Source organism: Hippocampus guttulatus, chromosome 5 (assembly GCF_054856545.1).
Source record: "Hippocampus guttulatus isolate MCC_2025c chromosome 5, RoL_Hgut_1.0, whole genome shotgun sequence".
In the NCBI taxonomy this organism is placed as follows: domain Eukaryota; kingdom Metazoa; phylum Chordata; class Actinopteri; order Syngnathiformes; family Syngnathidae; genus Hippocampus; species Hippocampus guttulatus.
The window spans coordinates 9,787,455-9,803,738 of NC_141265.1; the positions used below are offsets into that span (position 1 = coordinate 9,787,455).

The window sequence follows — 16,284 nt, forward strand, 5'->3', positions numbered from 1 at the left end:
ACAATGAAGAAATTCCCAATTTACCTGATATTCTAACATTATTTTCCCAATGCCCTTTGCATTGGTCTAGTCCCCCTTTCTCCCTTAATGTGAATGAGCCTCACATTGTACACTATATTACGTCATTTGAAAATGAACCAATGGTGGTCCAGTGGTTAGCGCGTCGACCTCACAGTGCAGAGGTACCGGCTTCAATTCCAGCTCCGGCCTCCCTGTGTGGAGTTTGCATGTTCTCCCTGTGCCTGCATAGGTTTCCTCCCACATTTCAAAAACATGCGTGGCAGGCTAATTGATCACTCCAATTTGTCCCCTAGGTGTGAGTGTGAGTGTGGATGGTTGTTTGTCTCTGTGTGCCCTGCGATTGGCTGGCAACCAGTTCAGGGTGTACCCCGCCTACTGCCCGAAGACTGCTGGGATAGGCTCCAGCACCCCCCACGACACTTGTGAGGATAAAGCGGAACAGAAAATGGATGGATGGAATAATTCAGGTACCATGAACAAGATAAAAATTTACACACAAAAAAAATCCCCAATATTTTTTTTTAACTTTGAGGGAAATAATTTACTGACTTTCATGATCAACATAGATCAATAAAGAAGTAAAATGTGTGTATGTAAAATGAATGCAAGCAAATGACTTCATTTGTTCAACTCCATTTATTATATATCTATGTATAGGCTATAAACATCACAAAATATAAATTTTAAATCTTGCACAAAGATATAATCCAGTAAAAGAGCAATCTTAGCTTCGTCAGCAATAACAACGGAGGCAGGCATATATCTAGATTTTTTTCAGGAACATTCTTATCATTTACCATTTAAAGAAAATAAGTCTTCACAAAACATAGTTCAAAAGAACAAGTCCATACCAATAATGATAATCATTTGACTACGTTGTTTATTTTTTTGCTCTCGTATTGCATATTGTCTAAAAACATACTGTACTATTAGTTTGTATTATTCAAGTGGTTTTATAGTCAATAAGGTAACTTATTCTTATTTGTATAAATAGTTTTAAATTGAATAATAAAGCATAATATTTAGAACATACCTGAATTTAAAAATAACATGCTTTAAGCAATGTGTGATTTAAAGGGGTTGTTAAAACAACCTGTTTAGCCAGAAGAAAGATTTAAAAATTATATTTTGCTCTATTTAAAATACTTATTTTCAAATGAAGGCCACTTCCAAACAAAGCAGTTTACCTAAGCACATTTCATCGAAATACATAGATGGAAAAGTGAAATGCTGTCTTGATTGTACTTCATTTTCTATCAAACAATAACTGAAAGACTGATATAAAAGTAGCCACACAAATACAATTTACTAAATGAATGTACTCCCAATACTAGTCACCAGTTGTAATATTACGATTATTTCAGATAAATTTGTGTGAGGGGAAACAAGTTTGTTATCTGGCTATTTTGTGGAGGCAAGATGTGCGTGTCGAATACTATAAATGATGTGTGCTTTGTACATTGTAGAGCAGAAACTGAATAATTCATACATGTTCAAAAACATGGATTGTTCTGTTGTGCCCAGTTTGCATGCAGCCTATAAAGTTCTCTGAGAGCATAAAAATCAAATCAAGAGTAGGCATACGTATGTGGGTGTGCATGGGTGTATCATAGGTCAATGTCAGTGTGCTAAAGGTCCAAAGAGGGCGGGAAATTGGCCAAATGCAAATTATTGCATGTCAATCTTCAATTTTCCAAATTAAAAGTATTTACAATATTTACATTTTGTGTAACTTGACATCATTCCCATTCCGATCCTGTGCTGTTCTAAATAATATCATCCAAGAGATGGGGGGTGTCCACCCAGTCTAATGTTCTCGGCTCAGATGCGGCCATGATCATGCACATAAACTGTTTCCCTGTTCTCTTATCTAATGGGTAAATGGTTGTTGGGGTGAACCTTTTGTTGCTCTCCACGAATTCACATAGCTGATTATAGATTTTGGGGTACTCGTGTCGAAGGAAGACTCCCCTGACCCTGAGCTCACGCTGAATGTTGACAAAGCACACCTCCCTGGCTTTCCTTCCCTCCTCCCCCTCCTGGTCAATGGCTGGCGTTCCTGGAGGTGGAGTAAGGATGAGAGTTTCCATTTCACTATCCTTCTTCAGTAGTTTTTTTTCTGGGCTTGAAGAAGCCAAGGAAACCTTTGCATATTTTCGAACTGTTGGTGTTTGGACCCTTGGTGAGGGTCTGTTAGGCACTAGTTCACCAACAGCTACAGATACATTCAAGAGGAAACATTCCCTGGGGTCATACTCATTACCTGCCTGCTGCAGTTCCTTACAGTAGTCACCTAAGTTGTCCTTAAAGCCATCCAGCTCTCTGAGAGACAGGTATGTGGGCGACATGACAAGGCTCTCAAGCCCAACTTGGAGAAAGTTCTCAGTGGTCTCTGGGTTGGCAAAACCCAGAAAGAGAACACCTCTTCCTCTGGAGAGGTAACCAGCTTTAGCAATACGAGAGAAGGCTTTATGAATCTCAGAATTTTCTCGACAGAACTTGATAGTATGGCGACACACACTGCTCACGCGACCGTACAGACACGTTGCTTTGTGGGACTCCCAATCATCCCTGCGACAGTTTCGTGAGCAGTAAAAGGTGTAACAGCTATGACACGATTTGAAGTACAAGCAAGCATTGAACATATTTTCAGAGCGTTTGCACTTCTTGTTAGCACACACCAAGGTTTCCTCTTCCTCCACACTGTGGTCCGGAGAGCATTCTTCTGCACTTCTTTGCAAAGCATCGCACCCGCTGTCAGGGTCTTTGATTGTGTCAGGACTGGATTTTGAAGACGGGAGCTGTGTGTTCAGACATTCAAGATTTTCAATCTCAGAAGATCCCTTGACTTTTTCATCATCTTCAGTAATCAGTTGTTTAAGCTGATCCAGAAAGTCCCCACTCTGCTTCCTGCTGGCTGGTGGTTTATAATCAACCACTAAGTCGGCTAACAACTCATCAAGTTGCTCCAGACTCTGCTGAAGGGAGACATTGTTACGTTTCCTTTCTTTGGTCACTTCTGCTGTGTCAAATGACTTCTTAACATCAATCACTCTTGGGGCAAATTTCTTTTCACTGTCCAGAGTATTCCAGTTGACAGCGTGCACACCACGCTGCTCACGGTTACCGGCGCAGATATCATTGTCAGTTATGGTGATCTCAGGAGTCACAAACCAGTGGCCACTCTTGCTATTTTTCCACAGATTGCTTGAACCTCGCTCCAAAGATGTCTCAGAGAGAGACAGGGCAGCATAACGTTTTGGCGAGCTTGAAAGGTTAAGGATAACAGGTTGAGATGAGACATTGGGAGATCTGCCATGCCTGGCTTGGTTAAATAGGTTCTCGTAGCTTCTTCCACGAAGTACTGATTGCTCCCTGTCATGGCGAGGATAAAGAATATTGTCCCAAGACTTGGAGTGATTTTTGGCCTCTGTCCTAAGTCTACCTGTCTCTGTGCCGTAGGTAGAGTACCATGGTGGTATACAAGTGTCCGTACTTACTCTTGGTGGGGTGAGCTGAGAAGACTGGTTGGAATAACCAGATATACTTGAGCGATACCAGTCATCCGAAAAAGCCTGCGACGTGCGGGGTCGCTTTCGACCTTCTGTGTGGTATTGCCTTGATGGAAAGTACCGCTCCTCTTGAGCATTAAACGGCTTGTTATAATATAAATTTGAGCAACTTTGGTGGTACGGATTGAAACGGGGGTCATCTCCAAAGTAAGAGCTTGAAGGTGTTTGAGAAAAGCAGGACCCTGCCTCACTCGTAGGGTAGGGTGTACTATATACAGAGTGTGTTGGCTCTTGGTGCGAAAAATTATCCGTGTAATACGACCTGGGAGGAAGCGTATGTACCCATCGATTCCTTGGATCATACTGACTCGTCATAGTGCTTCCATGGCTGGCTAAACTGGACCTATCATCCTGAAAGTATGTCCGAGAAAAGGGATGAACTGGATAGCGGACTGGGTCCTCGGTATAGAAAAATTTTGTTGGGATGTTTGGGTTTGAATAAGCTCTTTGCTCCTGATTTAGATACATTGCTGTTTGTGACGGCATTCGGTACATGTCTAGATGCTGGTAAGAGACAGGAGACATGCTTGTAGTGTAGTGATATCCTTGTCTGAAATCTCCATTATAGCATTCACTTGGAGTTGGCGTAGGTGAGGAAATCTGTCGGGGTGCGTACAAACCTCGACTGCTACTAGCCTGTGAGTATCTTTGCCAAGCGAGTCGATCAGGCCTTAGATTGGGGACCTGCCTCGATGTGTGTTGGAGTACAGCAGCATCTGGTTTAATGTCAACACGGCACCTGACATGTGGCGTTATGGCTGATTTACCCTCATCAAAACAGTCAGAGACATAGAGGGGAGAATGGGGCTGTAGTTTAATAGGGTGGACTTCGTTCAGAAAGGCCCTATTGGAGGAATGTGCTTCTCTTTGTGTTTCAGAGGACCTCAAAGTGTCTGGGGCATCCTTGGCTTGGTTGGCCTCCAGAGGAGACACGGAGATGGGCACAGGAGTGAGAGTAGATTTGATTCTGGGAGCACTTCGAGATCTTTTTCTATTTACAGAATCCGACCATGTGAGGTGGCTGGTTTTGTCTTGACTGGTTTGTTGTTGGGTTTGCCTGGAGTTAAATAAATCTGGAGAGGAGAAGCGAAGATATCCTGGTTGATCGAGTCCGTTCCATGTTAGATCTTTGTGTAATGTCTGCTGTTCTGGCTGTTGTTCTTTACGCTTAAAAGGATACTCCATTGGGGAAGACACAGACTGTGGGTCGTCCAATGATTCAAGAAAGTCAAAGCTGCGGCAGTGTCTTTTGTTGATGATTTCTGCTTTATCAATCATCTTCAAGTCACATTGCAAAGAAGAGTGAGCAGAAATTACGTGATCGGTGGTTGGATATAAAGGAATGTCCTGATATAGAGTTGATGTCAGGATATCAGGAGGATGTGTCCGGGTCATCTTAATGGAACTTCAATGCCCTCCATTCAGTGTGACATTTCAACACAACCTAAAGGAAGGAGAAGATAGATTGAGTCAAATACTCTATGTCCCTGAGAATCAGGGACTATGAACTGTACACTCATAGAAAATACACATGTGCAACTGGCTTATGCCTGGCCCCCCTTACTAGTACATCACATTATTACAGCACAGACATCAGCCTCGGATGAATTGTTTTTTAAAAGAAAACTGGAATGTTGTCTTTGTTAATTAGCAGGCCACTTTCTGGTTCATGTGAGATGATGAACAGTGTTTTTGCCATTATTATTTTGAGGGGGGGGGGGGGGGGGATCTGTATACATCATGAAGCATTGGAAGTAAACAGATGTATGCACACCAGATCCAAACTTCCTTAGCCTATGCATCTCGGCGCATGTTAAAACAACCAAGAAACAAGATTTATACTTTTTACTACTCAAGTCAACTACAGTATTTGTTTGTTGTTTGCTCAATTATTGTTCAAGTGGGTATAAACAGGGTAGCAAAATGATTGCAACATTTCAATGTTATTTGTTGCAACAATTTGGCCCCCGGGCCTTGGGTTTGACACCTGTGAGTTAAATGATTGTATAGATATATTGAAAAAAACGCTAGTAGCATTGCTATAAATTAAGTTGTTTGAACGAATAATAAAAACCATCAGTGCATTAAAAAATACAATCAATCTCAAACTGAAGGAATGTGAATATTTCACTATTTCTTTTCCATTTTAAAGCAAAACATTTTTTTTTTCATTTGTAACACATGCATAGGGTGTCTTTTTGGCCCTCACCCATGAGCTAACCCTGAGCTGCCATCTGTTCATTGTGATGAGCGAGAACTGACCAGCCATGTCCCTGCCATGTCTCGCCAACACACCTAAATATCGCGTCTGCTCGCACTCAAATAATCTCAGCATCCAAGCCTACAATGCTGCACTTTCTTTTCGCTGGACTGTTTGTCAAAAGTACTTGAGAAAATGCTCATACAGTATATGCATTTATTTAAAATACCTCTAATTTTAAAAAATAGATGTGAAAATATTAGCTGTTGTTTCACAATAGTCCTGTACGAATCAAAGTATATTAAAATAAGAGTGGGCAGACTGACTGTTAAATTCAATCAAGCTTTGTAACTTGTACAATGCAACTTTGAATGCAGTCATGACTCTGCAGTCCTGACGCACACCTTATAATTAATGCTAATATCAGCATTAATTATAAGATTTTTTAAAAACCGTGAAAAAAAGGATCATCCGTGGTGAACTTCCATAAACCCATGCAGAATCAGTCTCAATGTTCGCACTCGTTTAGATTTTTTTTCCAAAGTTTTTGTAGGGCTTGGATGCCTAAACTTGCGAAATGCAAAGTTATTTTTTTCTATTCACGGTCAAATGCAGCTCCTCAATAGATGTGCAGCCCCCTTTCTTTCATTCTTTCTTCTTTCTCACCCCTCAAGTTTTAAAATCGCATGCCACATCCTGTCTCCATAGTTACGGCACACAGCACCATTCACCGCACAAGGGCCAAAATCTCTGACAAAATGGACACTGAATCAGCAAATTGATACTTGCAACACAATCGTGTTTTTTAAATATGGGAGGCCCTGATGTTGTAATATGTGTTTTTACGAGCGCTCTATCATAATTCTCTGATTTTGTGGATATTCGGGCTACCAAATGCTAAACTTCGCAACCTATATTGCTGTATTTGGAATAAGGTTAGCCATTCCTTAATGGATGTAAACACTGGCTCGGTGTTAAGTCGTCTGTTGTTTTTAGTGTCGTGCTCATTTTGGTACTGCGGCACCATGGGCCCGATACGTCCGATGTGGTCCAATGACATCATTTGCGCAGAAAGGGAAAAAAAAGACAATCATCAGGTTTGAACGGGGACAAAGTAACCGGGGGCTAGACTTTTGGCTAAGTTTGCAAAAATAAGAATTGGCGAGTGAACATCGAGACTTACCGGTTTCCCTTGTAGTTGATCAGATGAGGAGATGGGAAGGCGCAGGAGTCGAAGATGTGTGCTGCAGCCTGCCGTACCAGCAGAGAGCCTCAATGCGTCGAACTCCTGTCTCGGATGCTTTACCTCGATCAGCTTCAAGACGTTCCCTCCTCCAGTCGTGTTTAATGTTGAACAGAGCGTGCGTGGGTGTGTTTGTACGTGATGGAGGAAGAGGAGGGGGACATAACTGAGTCTGCGTGGAGAGGCGTGGTTACGTTCGTGTGTGTGTGTGTGTGTGTGTGTGTGTGTGTGTGTGTGTGTGTGTGTGTGTGTGTGTGCGCGCGCGCGTGTGTGTGCGCGTGTGCGTGTGCCGGCATGTGCGTGTGAGGGTAAGGATGGGGATGTTCGCCAACTCGTGCATTTTCATCGTTCACGGTTCATGAATTGAATAAATGACGTAGATACTGTACATGTCGCTAGGCCTAGATATTTTTGGTAACGTTGGGTTTCAAGTTTACAATAATGGGAGATACGTAGAAATATTTTGTTTATGCTCTGAAGTATATTTGACTTATTTTTCTGATAGTTTTTACATTTGAAGACTTTCTAATGGGCCCTGCGATTGGCTGGCAACTGATTCAGGGTGTCCCCCGCCTACTGCCCGGAGACGGCTGGGATAGGCTCCAGCACCCCCCGCGACCCTAGTGAGGATCAAGCGGTTCGGAAAATGGATGGATGGATGGACTTTCTAATGGATGGCACGGTGTTCGACTGGTTAGCCCGTCAGCCTTATGGTGCAGAGGTGCAGGGTTCGATTCTGTCTCCGGCCTTCCTGTGTGGAGTTTGCATGTTCTCCCCGTGCCTGCGTGTGTTTCTCCATGCACTCTGGTTTCCTCCCACATTCCAAAAAACATGCATGGTAGGTTGATTGTGCACTCCAAATTGTCCCTTAGTGTTATTGTGTGTGCGAATGGTTGTTTGTCTAAATGTGTACGCTGTGATTGACTGGCAACCAGTTCAAGGTGTACCCCGCCTCCTGCCTGAAGACAGCTGGGATAGGCTCCGGCACTCCCTGCGACCCTTTTGAGGATAAAGTGGATCGGAAAATGGATGGAGGGACTTTCTAATGGTTACTTTTTTTCCAACCTCTATGGTTGATGACATCCATCCATCCGTCCATCCATCCATCTATCCTTGCAGAAGAAAAGCAACCAGACTTGCCACCTCACAGTGTGGATGGTATGTTCAGGGTGATGAGCAGTGCTCGTTTTCTGCCTCACATAGCGCTTTGTGTTTCGGCCAAAAAAATACGACTTGGTCTCATCCGACCAAAGCTACTTCTTCCACATGTTTGCGATATCCCAAAACAAATGTGAATGCAATGCATCCACGATGTGACGACCTCAAGTGACATGGACAAAAAAGAAATGCTGTCATGTCGATCCAACTCTCCGAAGGCATCTCCCTGCAGCGTTTTCATCTTGTTGAATTGACTTTCATATCATTCTATCACACATTGTGTCGTATAATACTGTGTCAACTGTTGCCCACTCGGCATCCATTGTCGCCTGGTCATCCTGGAAAGGGAATGATCCAATCTGCTGGCCCTTTTCAAGGTGTCTTATTTTTCTCCAAATGGGTTTTTCTGACTTTTTCCTTGACGTATTGGTCAGATGTGTACAGATGAGCATTCAAACTGCAGACACACTGAATACATATCTGGTTTATATCCACATACAAAAGAGGCCCAGGTTGAATTTGAAAAAAAATCGGTATTGCACTGACGACACTGCATGAAAAAAAGCAGGTAAGGGTTGCATATGGGCAAAAAAATCTGAAACGAGCTCCAGTGTGAACATAGCCTAACAACCCGCTTAGGCCTTTACAGAGCAGTTGTCCGGAGAACAGTGGATGCCAGACAAGAGTGAAAGATTCAACAAAACCACAACATGGGTGGAAAGCATCTGAACCTAAACCTTTCCAATCTAAATCAGAGCCTGAAACAATCTCGAAGCAAAAACAATCGAGATGGGAACCTTGACATGAAGCCACTTAAGTTGTCTTATGAGTAACATTAGTGTTGTGTGTAAGGGGGGAGAAAATGACTTCCAGTATATTATGGCTTTCTTCCGGGTTGTATTTGTGCATTTTCATTAAGTTTCCAATTAAACAAGTAGAAAAGATACAATCTTGCAATACTGTATTTAGAATTAATATATTGCAGTAAAGATTGATCAGATCAGATTTATCAACCATCTTTTTTTTGTTGAGGTTTCTTTTAACCCTTTGTGGCGTCATTCTCACCTTACCATAGCCTCTGCATCATTATGATCAATGGTGGGGACACTTGGCTGCGAGCCTCATCCCGCCCACTGCATGTGACTGCTGCAGGAAATGTGTTTAGTGAAGCGCTCCCACGGTAGATACAAATCAAGAGACGAGCTGTGCTGATCAGCCAAGAAAACATTTTGTTGCAGGATATGCAGTTTTGTTGCTGGCACATGCTTGATCAAGAACAAATTAACTCATGCATCCTTGTTTCAAAACAATCCTGCAAACCTGCATTATATCACGTGTATGACTCTAGCGTGGAAATCACGTTGTGTGGCATTCAGAACCCCACCGAGTGGATTATATGTGAGCATGTGTGACTCACGCTCATGCAGCACTGCTCACTGGCATCAGTTCATGTCAGCTGTTGGTTTGCAGGCATAAGTGTCTGTCAGCTGGCTGTTAGCAGGTGTCTCAGGCACCTTGAAGGCTTTGTGGATAGAAAATCAATAGCTCTCTCCTGATTAGAAGTACTTGTGTTCAAGGTGTAATAACCATTTAATCCATCAAAGAATGAACATTAATGAAACACCGCTTCACTCTGATGATGAAAAGTCTGTCTCAGCTTGGGTCAATTTTGTTGTTGTATTATTGCTGTTTTATGTTAAATGTAAAGTGCTTTGTTACAGCTGCAGTTGTTGTGAAATGCGCAATGCAAATGGAGCTGTACTGTAAATATTGGAAAGTACAGCTATCATTTCAACTCATGCTACGCTTGCTGCAAAAGTAGTAGCCGATGTGCAAACGTGGTGTCATGAAACAAATTTGGTACCTCCAACTCTTTTTGGAGAATTCGTAGTCCATCATACTCTCGCATATACTCTCACCACGATTCAGGAACAGGTCCATACTCTCTTTTCTTTCTTTCTTGTCTTTCTTTACATAGAAACAACACACATTTACATAATACCCCGTCAACAGGACGACAGTTTCTTGCCCTGCCTCCTCCTCGGACGTGTGCTGATGGTTTGAATCTTGACAGAAGTATGCGATGAAGTCGTGTAGTATGACAAGGTCTCAAGAGAATCACAGTAAATCATAGGATGTCAGTGAGCTTCTTGGAAAAACGTTTTCTTGTCCTTCAGAAAATCAAGCCTTTGTAAAGATATCCATTTTGACTGACAGAGTTAGAGGTGTATCTAGAGGAAAAATAAACTTAACATTAGCATACAACTGTTTGCTAAACCGATAACTTCAATTTGTTGCTTTCTTCAAATGCATTCTCTGGGTTATCTGAAATGTAATGTTAGAACCATATATGTATGGAATGGATTATTTCTCCTCTGTATGGAGATTTATAGGATGCGCTGTAGATGCAATGTGTAGTGACTTAGAAGTGTGTTTGAACGTAATGTGTCTAGCCTCAATGGTAAACCAAAACAGTGCAAACACATCTCAATATAAAACGATGTTTATTATCTCACATTCAACTCTTGAATTACATATAATTACAGTAGATGAGAATAGATAGTGTACAGTAAGTGCAGCCTACTTAATGTCAGTGGCACACTGAGACTTAAGGATAGCAGGAAAGGGTTTTGGGAAACTGTTGGCAATCTCTCTCTTGAGCATTTCTTGACTAAAGTCCACTTGAAGCTTTTAAATCCTCAATGGAATAATCCTCTGTCCACTCCTCTCACCCCAGATTCATTTTATAGTTTCAGCATAGCGGAAAGCAGATTTACAGAACCTTTAGGGGTGTTCACATGGCAACATTTGCTCCAGTGCTACGCCGGCGCTGCGCCATCGCTCACTGGAGGAGCATGTTACGTTGATACGTTGTCCGAATTGATTGAAATAGTATTCCATCCATTCATCCATCTATCCATCCAACCATTTTCAACACCGCTTTTCCTGAACAGGGTCACGGGGGGTGCTGGAGCCTATCCCAGCTAACTTCGGGCAAATGACGGACTGCACCCATTTATCTATCTATCTCTATCTATCTATCTCTATCTATCTATCTATCTATCTATCTATCTATCTATCTATCTATCTATCTATCTATCTATCTATCTATCTATCTATCTATCTATCTATCTATCTATCTATCTATCTATCTATCTATCTATCTATCATCCCTATAGTGTTTTCATTCACCTGAAATAAAAGCATGTTGGAATAGTTTGGAGGCCAACACACACACACACACACACACACACACACACACACACGCACACACGCACACGCGCGCACACATTTTACCTCGAAATGAAATCTGGCTCATCATACTTGGCAAAGTCTGATGACTTTGTTTTCAGAAAAAAAGAACATTCCCATCTACTCCAAGCAACACTCACAACACAACAAATCTGTATATAAGCCAAATCATTTGGGAGTGGTATCCATGGTAACACACACTGAGTAGGAAGGAGCAAGAGAGAGTGAATAGATTTCAAAAGGAATGAAGTAATGCGCTGATGGGAGTCATCCAAACTATAAAAATCCACGTCATTGTTGAAAATCACAACTACATGCAAATACAATGTATTGCAAGTGTATTTGAAGTAGGATTCTGTCTCAAATCATGAATGCTGTGGCATGTGTATATCTATCCTCTTCTATATGTTCAACTTACATTTCTGTTAACATAAGGTTTACCATAAGGAGACACCTTCTGGGAGGGTTGAGAGACGGGAAGATGCCTTGACAACTACCCACACTCATGTGGGTCAACATTTAGAATAGAGTGGATATTATTCCCGGCTGCACTGAGCAAACACAAACTCTTCTGTCCTGCTCTCCGGAGTCACTCCGCGACATCCCATGGTGAGGCTTAATTAAATCTTTACCACGCACTCTTCTCTCATCCTTCCTCATCTGCCATGTTGGCTAACGAATGACTCTGTCATGTGCGTAAGCTTAGAATGGGGAAGATAAAGAAGTGGCTGTAAAGGGCTTCTGATTATCGGAATTATTTGTGTTTGCACTGTGTCTGTGAAATTCTTATGTAAGACTGTCACATCACACCTACAGAAAAATGTTCTTAGTCACAGTTTCATTCGTTCTTTAAACAGTGGCTGATTTCACCATTTGCCTTTTTAGCATACAGTCATCATTCGAGTCCCATTTTATCAAATAGAACAAAACAATTCTTTTGTGTCTCAGTGAGGAGGAAACAGTGATCCCCTTCTTCACATGGACCGTGTTTACCCTCCGTTCAACAACAGTACAATGCAAGGGCCTTAGGTTGTGTGTTGTGGTTGGTACAAGTCAATTTTACCATTCAAACACAGCAAACAGAGGGCTGAGGGAAATAAGTGAATAATGCACTGACTAGTGACTACAAACACTCTGAAATAGTACTTTAAAGTGTATATGTTGAAAATGGTGGTAAATACTTAAGTATATGTTAGTATAGCTGGCCGCTGGTTGAGGGTGCCCCCCCCCCTGCCCGAAGACAGCTGGGATAGGCTCCAGCAAGCATCGCGACCCTTGTGAGGATAAAGCGGATCAGAAAATTGATAGATGGATGGACTGGTATAGCTACACAGGTCAGCCACAACCTTGTCTCACACTTCACAATGATATCCATTACAAGCGCAAAATCGTTTTGCTCTGTGGTCCCCAATCTTTTTTCCGGTCCATAAAAGTTCATACCCTTCACAGAACGGCAAGTTGCAACCATTCACCGACATGGGGGTGGGGTGTTAGTGGGCCGTCAGAACAAATCAATGATACTACAATTAACCAGAATCCACTGTGTTTATTTTAAAGTACCTAGGTAGAAGCGCCAACGCCATAACAAGGGTAACAACAATGCTGTCTCAGTCACGGGAGGGATACATTTTTTAGCAATATTGAATTTTTTTTGCCTGAGCAAAGCAGGGTTAGCCACCAAGTATTAAACTCTCAGGGCACTTTTATTTGGTGCCGAATCTCTTTTGAAGGCTTCATTGACTCATTGGAGAAGCAGGTTGGGAACCCCTGAGTTAGGTAATTATAAGATAAGATAAGATATCCTTTATTTGTCCCACACTGGGGAAATTTACAGCCTACAGCAGCAAGAATGTGGGTAGAAAGAAGAAAGAAGAAAAAACAAACGAACACCGTTCAATTAAGTGCAATATAAATACAAAATTGATAAATCGCAATGCTATTTACAATTGTTTTTCACATCATTTAATTATTATTATTAATATTGTTATTATTTTTATTCAGCAGCCTGACAGCAGTCGGTAGGAACGAGCGTCGGTATCTCTCCTTCTTGCAGCGCGGGTGTAACAGTCTCTGGCTGAAGGAGATACCAAGTGCTGTCAGGGTGGGCTGGAGGGGGTGGGAGGGACTGTCCATCATAGCTTTTAGCTTAGTTAGCATCCTTCTGTTGCCCACCTCCTCCAGAGTGTCAAGGGAGCAGCCCGGGACAGAACTGGCCTTCCTGACCAGTCGCTCCAGTCTCTTTCTGTCCCGGGCCGAGATGCTGCCTGACCAGCAGACAATGCCATAATGGATGGCCGAGGCCACCACCGAGTCATAGAAAGTCTTAAGGAGCGACCCCTGAACCCCAAAAGACCTCAGTTTCCTGAGTAGGAAGAGTCGGCTCTGTCCTTTCCTAATCAGGGTGTCCGTGTTTGTAGACCAGTCCAGTTTGTTGTTCAGAAGAACACCTAGGTACTTGTAGGAGGTCACCCTCTCTATGTCCATACCCTGGATGTTCATCGGTGCTGGTGAGGACTGTTTCCTGCAGAAATCCACAACCAACTCCTTAGTTTTTCTAGGGTTGATCTGGAGGAGATTCTGCTGGCACCAGTCCACAAAGTCCTTCGTCAGTCCCTTGTACAGTCCCGATCGTCCCCCTCTGTAATGAGGCCAACAATCGCAGAGTCATCGGAGAACTTCTGAAGGTGGCAGTTTGGAGTGGCATGTCTGAAGTCCGAGGTGTAGAGGATGAACAGGAATGGAGCCAGAACAGTCCCCTGCGGCGGTCCGGTGCTGCAGAGAAGCGTGTCCGACTCACAGCTCTGCAACCTCACGTACTGGGGCCGGTTTGTGAGGTAGTCTATGATTCATGCTGTGAGATGGTGGTCCACTCCCGCGTTCTGCAGTTTGCCTCCCAGTAAGTTGGGCTGGATGGTGTTGAAGGCACTGGAGAAATCAAAGAACATGATTCTCACAGTGCTCCCAGCCTTCTCCAAGTGTGATAGCACTGAGTGGAGGAGGTCGATAATGGCGTCTTCCACGCCAATGCCAGGCTGATAGGCAAACTGCAGCGGGTCCAGTGACGAGCTCACCAGCGGTCGAAGGTGGGCGAGGACGAGTCTCTCCAGCGTCTTCATCAGGTGAGACGTCAGCGCCACCGGTCTGTAGCTGTTATGCCTCACAACTCATGAACCACACTGCACAGCACTGCCGATGTCTCTATAACTGCTATCAGTCTTCCACAGATGACTTGGTGCAAGATGTAGGAACATGTCTTGGGGTGACCTCTCGTTTGTAGTTCATCCCACTGATGTTTTAATGAAACTGTGTTCTCCACACTCATACTCTCACATATTCACATACTCTAATTGTTTACAATTGTCCAAGTGATTCATCCACATCATTACTTTTGTTGGCCAGTTGGTTGGTAGAAAAAACCTTTTGAGCCACTTAAGTTACCAAATTGGTTCAATTTCCACGGAAAGTTTCATTGTGTTAATCAGTGCATCCTATTAACGAGTCCAGACCTCCAAAATGTATTTTTAAAAATAATAAAGCAAGACGTTTAAACATACAATCAAATGCAGTCGTTTATTTTGCTCACCCACCCATCAAATTACACTTGCAAATCAGCTTTGACACTTTTTTCAATTTGCTGATTTAATTGCACCTTAAATGGACAGCATGTAATTACGTATTGTGGTTGGCAGCTGCAGTCATCCAGATGCACTTGTGTTCTCAGCTTCATAGGGCTGTTTAAATGGGTCAACTCTCGAAATAACCTACCTCCAAGAAGCAGTGAGGCCTCCTGCATCACTCCAAGCACCCTCTCTTTCGTCGCTTTTCTGTTAATAACAGAGCACATATATTGCTAGCACTTCCCTCCCATGCTTTACTTTAGACCTCTTGTATTATAGTCTGTAAGTGAATGGCTAAAACATGTACATGTGGGAGAATATTTCATTTCTTTTCTGTTATATTTTATTGGGTAGCTTTGATCATCAGTGAACGGCGCAGTGGCTTTTCTGATTGTATGGGCATCACCCCTTCTAAGCAAACTTTAATTTGCAATGAAATAATTAAATAAAGCACTGGTCATCTTAAGAAATGCAAGCAAGCATATTATAGCACTGTAAAAACACACTAACCTTATGGAGTGTTGTCATGTAACTTCCCTGTAATTCGGATGTTGCTGTCCTTCTACTTAAGTCTGCACTGAAAACTTATGCAGCAAGAAATACATTGATTTGGTGAGGAAGAATTAAACGTATTTCACACTACATTAAAAACCCATCATATGTAGGCAGCCATCTGCAATTATGGATATGGAACAAGGTAGACTCAGTGGACCTTTCTGTTTTGGGCCATTACATTCACATTCACTAAAAATACTGGATATGGAATCCTTTTGCATACTCAACAGCTTTCACTCCTCTGGGAATACGTGATATTAAAGAAGAGGGCCTATTTTATAATCTCTGTTTTATTGAGTTGAAGGGGTTGGATGCCAGTCTTAAGTGCTTGACTGTTTAGCTTAACTAAACTTCAAGCACCCATTTGCTATACCACTTAGCCTCACTATTCTACAGCTGACATCGAGTAAGCGGTGGAGTACACTTTGGACTTGCTGCCGGAAAATTTGAATAGAAACAAACAAACGAACATACCTAAAACAATTTATAGTCTTCTTTTAACCAAAGAAACATGTTCTTATTATTGGGAGAAGGTCGGAATACCTACAAAAAATCCACACAAGCCAGAGAAGAACATGCTTTGCAAACTCCACACAGAATTGAAACCCTCAACCTCAGAACTGACCTCAGAACTGCGGCGGATGTGCTTACTATGCCACCCACATC

General features: G+C 42.5%; 1 protein-coding gene across 1 annotated transcript; it reads right to left on the bottom strand.

Annotated features, from left to right (window-relative positions):
- Nucleotides 1-638: 638 nt before the first annotated feature.
- Nucleotides 639-7,194, bottom strand: unm_hu7912 (un-named hu7912). Its single transcript, XM_086112226.1, has 2 exons — nt 6,977-7,194; nt 639-5,037 (listed from the first exon to the last, which is right to left on the bottom strand). Exon 2 carries the CDS (start codon nt 4,986-4,988, stop codon nt 1,788-1,790), a length of 3,201 nt encoding a protein of 1,066 aa, XP_085968352.1. The 5' UTR covers nt 4,989-5,037; nt 6,977-7,194; the 3' UTR covers nt 639-1,787.
- Nucleotides 7,195-16,284: the final 9,090 nt, after the last annotated feature.

Coding starts and splice junctions, on each gene's coding strand:
- unm_hu7912 (XM_086112226.1), bottom strand. CDS start 4,988: ATGACCCGGACACATCCTCCTGATATCCTGACATCAACTCTATATCAG.